This window comes from Aplidium turbinatum, chromosome 15 (genome assembly GCF_918807975.1).
Source record: "Aplidium turbinatum chromosome 15, kaAplTurb1.1, whole genome shotgun sequence".
Lineage (NCBI taxonomy): Eukaryota > Metazoa > Chordata > Ascidiacea > Aplousobranchia > Polyclinidae > Aplidium > Aplidium turbinatum.
The window spans coordinates 12,489,879-12,498,958 of record NC_137486.1 but is presented as its reverse complement, the minus strand read 5'-3'; the positions used below and the strand labels follow the sequence as shown (position 1 = coordinate 12,498,958).

General features: G+C 38.3%; 1 protein-coding gene across 1 annotated transcript; it reads left to right on the top strand.

Moving 5' to 3' along the window:
* Positions 1–3,952: 3,952 nt before the first annotated feature.
* LOC145784771 (uncharacterized) lies at positions 3,953–6,651 on the top strand. Its single transcript, XM_082596620.1, has 2 exons — positions 3,953–4,003; positions 5,610–6,651. The coding sequence occupies exons 1-2, from the start codon at positions 3,971–3,973 to the stop codon at positions 6,222–6,224; spliced, it is 648 nt and encodes a 215-aa protein (XP_082452746.1). The 5' UTR covers positions 3,953–3,970; the 3' UTR covers positions 6,225–6,651.
* The last annotated feature ends 2,429 nt before the right edge of the window (positions 6,652–9,080 follow it).

Genomic DNA, 9,080 nt, shown 5'->3' with positions numbered 1-9,080 from the left:
TTATCCTCGGACTGGGAAAGCTTCTTGCAGAGCTTAATCCTGGCAGTTTCGCATACTTGTAGAGGCTTTGAATCACTGACGCAGGCCCGGTCATCGAGGTTGACAGAGTGAAGTTTCAAACCATCCATTAGATGCCGCTGAATGGAGAGCAGTCCTTAACGTGCGTTGCTCAAGCGCACACCCCGAGAGTCGAACCAGCGCCGCACGATCTTGAAGCTACTTCATTCTAGAAGTAACGCGCTAACCAATTGAGCTATCGGGGCGGATACGGAACAATAAAAAATGCACCAACCTGATTAATCTAATAACCTGATAGACCTATACGCAGGGATGGAGGAACCATTTTAAAAGTAGGTGGGCCCAGAGGCGCAGCAATCAAAGTCAATCCAACTTCTGGGGGGCTTCGTCCCCCAGACCTTCCATAACATTGTTGCATTTCTAATATTTTAAATCGTTTACACCAGGAGAATTTGGGAAAAGGTGTAAGATGGATGTTATTGAAAACATATGTCCAGAGAAAAAAAAAACTACTTTTCAGATATAGGCCTAAGTCTTTCAACAGGAACTGTAATTCGACGAAAAAAAGAGATATCGGAGAACGTATACATCTAGCAAAAAGTTATTGTATATATACAGTTCTTCGCAATGGCAATAGATGAGAGCACAAACACGACAGATAAGCCTGCAGCTGAGCTGGCAGCATTTGTGCGTGCAATAAACTAAGATTTTTGATGTTTAAGAATTTGTTCAGCTGATTCCCGTCAAGGATATTACTATAGCCGATATTCTGAAGGCATTAGGCTACGTCAACGCCTTGAAATCATGCCTCTGGATCTATCAAAATTGATGGCTACGGCCAGCCAAGACCCTGTAAAGTTTGGCTTTGGCCCGCTGTTAGAAAAAGGTTGCCGACCCCTGGTTTACACATTGCGTTTTCACAATTGCCTTTCGTGCCAACAGGCAAAATTTTCCATTTTGGGCCGGATTTGGTCAAAAAATTTACAAAATTGTTGAATTGCTCCATAGCGCTGTACAAAATGTGGCGACGTAGGCTACACACAAATAAAAAGGCAACAACACACACACAGTTATAATCCCACATGGGAGTAATAATATGCAGCATTATACAGCACGTGCAATCGTGCATATGTAATGATATCACTGTTCTAACCATAATTATACTGTTCTAACCATAATTATCACTGTTTTAACCATAAAGAATAATTATACGGTATTGATTGATAGATTGCTCCACCAGTCACACGCAACCACACCCACACGTGCTGCACATCAATAATGGACTCAACAGAAAAGTTTGAAGATTGGATTTCATCATTGAGCTATCAAAGATAATCAAACTAGTGTGTATCAGATGAGTGAAGACCTTTTTTTTTGGAACTCCATCTCTGATTTGCCATTTTCGCCACCTTTTAAAAGAAATTTGGTTTTCAAAAGTGGGTGGGCCAGGCTCACCTCGAAAATAAAGTAGGTGGGCCCAGGCCCACGTGGTTCCTCCATCCCTGCCTATACGTTCTTTTGGTGCAAACTAAGCTGAACTATCACAAGACGTATGAGATGTAATCTGCTTATTCCGACGTTTCATCAATCAGACACGACTGACTTGTTCAGGGGGCTAGGCAGGCCCGGATTTAAGAGGGGCAGAGGTTGCAGGTGCCCCGGGCCCCCCGAATTTTGAAGGGCCCCCTGCGTGGAAAAAAATGTGATTTTGTGTTATATTTTCTTTCTTTCAGCCTTTGAAGTTCTGAAAAATGCTGTGCAGTACTGGACTAATGTTACTGTAGACGTAGTCACGTAGAGGTGGGTTTTCGCGCCTACGGCGCGAAAAATTTTTTTGCACGGGGGCGCCCCGATCTAAAAGTGCCCCGGGCCCCCATCAGCTAAATCCGGCCCTGGGGCTAGGTCAGGTAGTGACTACCTGTCTAACATGGCAAAACACAGAACCATGTTGCTGTAACCAACCAAACATGCAAAATAAAATTCAATTTCCAAACAAAAACTATCGCGGGCAACTTTTGAAACTATAAAATTAACGTTAGGCTATCAAACAACAAGAAACTTTAATACCGTAATGGCAGAGCGGGGAGAGAGTGAACCTTAAAATTAACACATGCGCAACATAAAAGAACATGAATTTTTAAGATCAACTGCTCTCAGTTATTGATGCCCTAAGTTTTTGCAAGAAAATTGTGGAAACTAAATGGTGAACGGAATGTCACACGTAGGCCTAATATCTACTTTTGAATATCATTTTATTTTGCGTCATAAACGCGTCAGGTACGAAAATTATCTTACTAAAAATGATTTCTTTTATTACAATCTTTTGTTCATGATAAGTTTGGCCTACTACAGAACTCGAAGGTTTGACTGATCTCCGGTCAGATTTTGGCATGATGGCAGTATTTAAAGAGACACTATACACTGACTATCTATCAAGTGTACTTTCAAACGCGCTAGAATACAGAGTGCCAACCAGTGGCGTAGCCAGAAAAATTTTTTGAGGGGGGCCAAATATTTGATGAATTGAAGAGAACGACAAAATGTTTGATTTAAGACATCGCCACCTGATGTGCAGTGGCGCATCCTGGTGGGTTAAGCAAGGGAAGCACTAAAGCTGGTGGGGGTTAGAGCGTGCCGAAGACACGCGTATTTTAGGGAGGTCCGGGGGCATGCTCCCCCGGAAAATTTTTGCAAAATTACACTTAAACCTTTCCTTCCCAGCGTTGCCGTTCGGCAACACAAAATAAAATAAACAAACAAAAAAAAAATTTTTTATTTTTTTTTTTTTTAAGTCATTACTACCCCCATGTGAGCTTTAGAAAAATTTTCCCGCCACGGGAAAATAATTCGGGAAGGAAAGGGTTAAATAATGGATTATAACGCTTTCTGGAAACACTTTCAGGGTAATATTTGTATGAAACTTATTAGCAGATAAACAGCTATTAACTTATTAAAGGTAGCTCTTATCTACACACAAACGGGCAAAAACTGCGGCTAAAATTAGAGAACACAAAAAACTCAGCTACACAAAAACCCTACAGAGTAAGCGATTCTGAAATTGCTTCCACAGATTAGTTAAAAGAAGCGTAAATCGCATAAACTTTGCGCGATTTACGATTTGCAAAATTTATTGGTGTCTTTCTGTGTGTCTAAAACAAGTCCTGGGGGGTGTTAATAATAGCCAGATGTCTTGGAAAACAATATAAATTTACACAAATTATATTATATTTTCAACAAAGGGTTCAACTTCGGAATCCAAACTTTGAAAATTTGGGGGGGGCCATGGCCCCGTTCGCCCCCCCCTGGCTACGCCTATGGTGCCAACAACGTCTTTATGCGTAAGTATTTTTATATAAGTGTGAAATTAAATCTCTAAAAAGAAATTCAATCACATGCATTGATGAGGGAAGCAATTGAAAGGGAGGGCATTTCTTGGTTTGAGTTCTTGGTTTATAATATGCAACAACAAATAAGTTATTAAATATAACTTCCTCAATTTTGTTCGCGTGTTTCGTATAGCGTAGTCTCTTTGCAAGACGATTTTCATACCGCGATTCACTTCGGTTTACCTTTTAAATAAATAGGGTGCATGAGTTTGTCACAAAAATTTTAAAGGTGCACCATAAGGAAAAAGGATGAAGAGCACTGGTTTACGGGAGGGGAGTACCTTTACATTTTTGCTTGTATGTTTTTCACCCATGCTATTTGCTCAGTGGCTACAGAATTTCTTACGCTTATTTCAACAAAAGTTTTTACAAATTTGGCACAGGAATGATTGAAACCTCCTGCTTGAAACCTCCATTTATTCGGAAAGCACTGTTTTTACCCAGTTTGGTATTAAAATGACGTAATGATACAATGCACATTGTGATGAAACACGCAAGGTCACTTTGCAGTAAAACTTATACAATTTTATGGAAAATCTTTCAGAAATAAAAACACCACTTTTGTTATGGAAGACCTTGGGTTATCCGATGCAACGAAAGTAAGCAGTAGGCTATGCACCATTTCAACCAGGCTAAAAGTAAATTATTTTTTAGCTGGGTTACAGTCTAAATGTGGACTTCGTTTTTGTGTGCTGCAGCTTACGTTACAGATGAATTAACGAAACTCTATTAATCCAAAAAACAACAGATGCTTAGATTGTTATTGCTTTAAACTTTTGAGTAATCATAATCACTAAACACTTAAATAATAATAGACCTAATCACCTTAAAAATTTAAGGAGTCTAATTGCAAATAATTAATTATTACCTACTGCTGTTCAGTGGCGGATCTCAAAAAGTTTTGGCTGACCCAATAGTTTCGTAAAAACAAAAATTGTAAAAAAAGCGAAAAAAAATATATAAAAATTAAAATGCAAAAAGTGTCGAAGCAGGTGAGGCTAACTCTCAGAAGTTTTGACAAATTTTTTTGATCTTTTTTTTATACAGATTTTTTTCTATTAGCATAAAGCTTCCTGTTTAGGATGTACGCTTTGCAATCGAATTAAAATTGAATTTTTGAAGTTGGATGTTTAAAGTTTTGGAAGTTAGCTTGTCATTCCAATTTCAAAAAAATAAAATTTCAATTAAAATCCGAAATATTGCATTCATATGAAACTTATAGATATTCTCAGCAAGCAAAACTAGAGAAAATAACGTTTCAATTGTGTTCGTCCAAGTCAAACAGCTTGCTGTAAACAGTGTGCATTCTTAGTTTAGCAGAATAGGACTATTTCCTTTTTCTTCTTTGTTTCAAATTTTAGAGCAGAGAGTCTATTCTTTTACCACTCGGGGTTCACGATGTCCTGGTCTACACTGGTAGGCTGCAGTTAGTCTTTCGTTTCATCATACAATCCACGCAGATCCTCCACTCCGTTAGGTGGATTGAAGATAGTGCAATCGTTGATTATCTGATCTGCGGTCTGTTTTTCAACACCATTCACAGAAAGAAAAAATACACTCCCATCGCTACATGGTTAAGCGGAAAAGCTTGACGCCCATACGAAAACGGTTGAATCACTCCTACACCTGTCTGGGTAGGGTCAGGCTGATGGGACAAGTGTCGAACGGAGTCTGGTGGTATTTCATTTGCATTTATGACCCGTCCAATTAGCTGCAAAGATGTTTTGTTTGCTAGCTTGATGCAGTCGTTGCGGCTGGCACGAATATGTGTTTCGATTTCAGTTGACTCAGGTGCTCGTTTCAATAAGCAGAGACCTTAGATGTTGTTACAATTTGAAGAAAGTCTAAATTGTGTTTCTGTTAAAATGTCTACTGCTGGCAGCTGTTTAAAATGAATCGCTTTAGAGTAGATATTTGCCGGAGGCTACTATGCAACAAAATGAATTTGAAAATGCTAAACGTTTTCGGAGATCTAAAAATGTAAAAACAAAACCATTTTTATTTTAACATTTATCTAAATATAGTTGCAGTCTAATGTTTGTATGGCAGCCTGGGCATCATATTTTCTTTTAAAGACTTGAAAAGCCACACTTTGAAACATTGTAACCAATAAATTTGCTAACACACAATCATTGTGACCTGTGTAATGGGCACAGCATCTTAACCGTCTTCTGGATTAAAAAAAAATTATTTCTTTTTTTTTAGCTTGTCGAAAAACAACGTTCTCATCCCCCAAAGCATTCGTATTCGTATATGAGAGAGAAACGTAAAGCTAGGAGGAACCGAAATTCTAAGAACTCACCTTTCGATTGCTCGACTGAGAATATGGATGAAAAGCAAAAGAATCCAACCAATGCAGCACCGCAATGGACCCCAACGTTATCTGAAAAGCTGAAGCTATTAAATCACCTTCCGGCTCATTTGATTATTCCACCGGGAACTAACGTATCTGTTCCTCCGCCTCCTCTTCCAGCCAATTTACACTTAATGAGGTTCCCTCTGCGTCCGCTTATGTTAAAACCTCCACCAATGCAGGGCAACTACCTTCGTCTGCACGACACTAACACACTAGATTTTGAGAAAAATATCTTAAGATATCCGGAAAGCCAATGCTTGGATGGATTTCAGCGATACAAAATACAAGGACCTCCTCCTCACATCAGTTATCCAATCTTTGTACAACCTCCGACTAGCTCTGTATTTTGGGGGAGTCCAAACTTTCTTTATCAACGTGAATTTTCTGGAATCTTTGCTGAGCAAACTCTGAAAGCTGCGTTGAGAATTCCTCCCATATCTAGTGTCCAATTGAAAAATTATTAACACAGCAAATGCTTGTTGCTTAACAGTAAAGCAAATCTATGACTAAATGCGAATCGACCGTCTTGCTATAGAATTCTTAACTGAAACATATAGGCTACTTTAAACCTGCTTTATTTTTTAACTGCGTATATTTGATGACATTTTATAACAACGATTGGTAAATATTTTATGATTTGTAATAGGCTATGCCTATGTTTTGTGCAATAAGTTATTATAATGATGTGATTGAATGGTAGCGTTATAACAACTTATACTCTCATTAGGTATATTGTTTACAAATCCCTGTCTAAGCTATAAGTGAAATATGTATTCATAAAAGTTCTCTGCTGCACGAATTGCAAGTAAACTATGCATTTTCGAATTACCAATGTTCGATTTTTTGCTAGCCCGCTGAATATTGTTGAGTATGTGCAAATATAAAAAAATTCCAGAGTGATTTGTTCATACAGCTGTCCCCGCTTGTAGTATCTACGGATACTGGATCTAGCCGCTAATTGGAGCCAAATCCTGTTGAACGAATTTTCCACATACTGACGTGGTGCAGATTTTTTCGCTTAGTAGATATAAAGCTTCGGTGAGTGGGTCCTCTACCCTTCCAACGACCTACCCTTCCAACGTTACCAACGATCGTCCAATCATCATCCTTCCCCGTAAAAATTAGTAACCTATTGCTTTTGAGAAAGCTTTGGTAGAGAGAGTTTGCTTTATTAAACCATAGACAAACAAAACGAAGCAACTTTATTAACATGTTGGTCCCGGATGTTGTATTACACAGAGATATAACATAATTTAAAAAAAAATCAACTCAAACGTATTCGACACGCACGTGTGTCTTCATCAGGCATTACTTAAATCTTCAATATACATAAAATGAAAATTGTAAGATAAATCTGACTATGCACTATGTAACGACAGTCCGGACTGAAAAGCACAAACTGAACAAGTTGAGTTGAAATGAAATACACCAAAAGGTGCATAACTTTTGAAGCACGTACGATCCATAAGTTATGCATTTAAAAACTATGCACCAAGTCTACGCAAAATAACGTAACATCTTAAAAAAATCTACCAAAGGCATTAGGGAACGTTCAAATATTACGTAACGCCTTCGAGGGGGAGGGGGGGTTTATGCACAGCGTTACGTTAGCGTCACATCGGGGGGGAGGGGGCTCAAGCAAAACGTTACGTAACGCTTTCGAGTACGGAATGGTAGTTTTTTGTGCTGAATTCGTAGTGAAAAAGCGTTACATGGGGGAGGGGAGATTGAAAAAAGCGTTACGTTGGCGTTACATAGGGGAAGGGGGGGGGGAGGGGGGTCGAAAATTCGGAAAAAAAGCGTTACGTAATATTTGAACGTTCCCTTAGCCTGCGATTCTTTAAAAAATGTGGCCGATTTGTATACAATAAAGTTGGAAATCCAGCATATGCTTTGGTGAGGCTTATGTTCGCATTGAGACGTATGCGCTGATCAGGGCTATTTCATTCAAAGAAGAGCGCTTTGAAAGAAGAGCGCTTTGAACACGACACGATTACCTTTATCTTATCAGACTATTTTTTGGAGTATTTTACTATTTATTTATTTATTTATTTACCTTAAAGAGAGATTTAATTTACTTAAAATCTAAAAAATGCCATTGTTCGTGTTCAACAATCGTCTGCAAACAAGTTTTGCTCGTCACTTCTTTTCAGGTCATGCAACAGGCGTATAAAGTTTTCTGAGTGTGAAAATAATTTCAAAAGCAAACACGTGGGTTCTGAGATCGTCTTTCGTTTTTCAGCTTCGAAATATATTGTGGTTCCAAACAAAACTTCTCATTGCTTGCTGCAAAGTGCAATAATAGCTGAGTTAACTTATAAACTTTGAAGCAAAATGAACTTGTATTCTAACAATTTATAGCCGCTTTGTGGCAAGCTTGGAGATAGCCTATAGGTTTGCAAAATCCAGGGTATTTTCGGGTTGCCTAACTTGTGACACTGAGGCTGCTACACAACTTAGGCTACTTGTCACACGACGGTTCCGTCTACAGAGAAGCAAACATCCAGAAAGTAATTTTCGTTTGCAATTTAAAAAAAACTAGCATGATATGCTATATTTGCCTTGTAGACTAATTATTGCTTATCATCACAAAACCAAGATTTTCAAGCTTTTATTAAGCAGCAAGAGTTCTCAACCAGGGGAGATTTCATCTATAGAGGAGTAAATTTACTAAAGATTAAAATATTGACTAGCTTACGTACCAAAACCAACCAAATGTCGCAAATCTGACCTGAAAATGGCTGATTACGACTAGGGTAAATATTGCTAAAGAAAAATCAATGCTTAGAGCGGCGCTTTTTCCATAAAAAAGTTGACCAAATGGCAAATATATTTAGTCCAGACAGATGGTGTTGTGGACCGTTTTGCCGTGAATCTTGTGTTTTTTATTTTACTTAACTGACGACATTGTGATCCGCTTCCGCAGTTTCTTTTCAGATGACGTGTAGAGCTTTACAGGCTTACCCACTTGCTTTTTTCATCAATTTGATAAAAGCTTGCGGTCAACTGTGGCTTTTTGGAATGATGCGCCGCTGTTTGAGCATCAAGGTTACAGCTTATTCTGAAATCTTTTTTTCAAACAAAACAACGTTAGAAAAATGATAATTATTTGCTGAAACTTGCTAACACCCTGAAATTGTTTTCCTTCTGCGAAAATCATTAATTATGTTGATGGTAATAAAACTAAACTTGTGTTTTTAATTTATATTAGTATTTTCTGAAATTACACCATGCTTCTGTAAACTGATTCATGGGACTGATTGCTCACGGTCTGTTTGCAGATCTGACTGTACCACAAAAAGACTCAGTTTAACCGGATT

Bases quoted from the DNA above. Each gene is read 5' to 3' on its own strand.
- LOC145784771 (XM_082596620.1), top strand. From the start codon at position 3,971: ATGGAAGACCTTGGGTTATCCGATGCAACGAAA. The intron at 4,004-5,609 runs GTAAGCAGTAGG...CTTTTTTTTTAG, and splicing joins GGTTATCCGATGCAACGAAA to CTTGTCGAAAAACAACGTTC.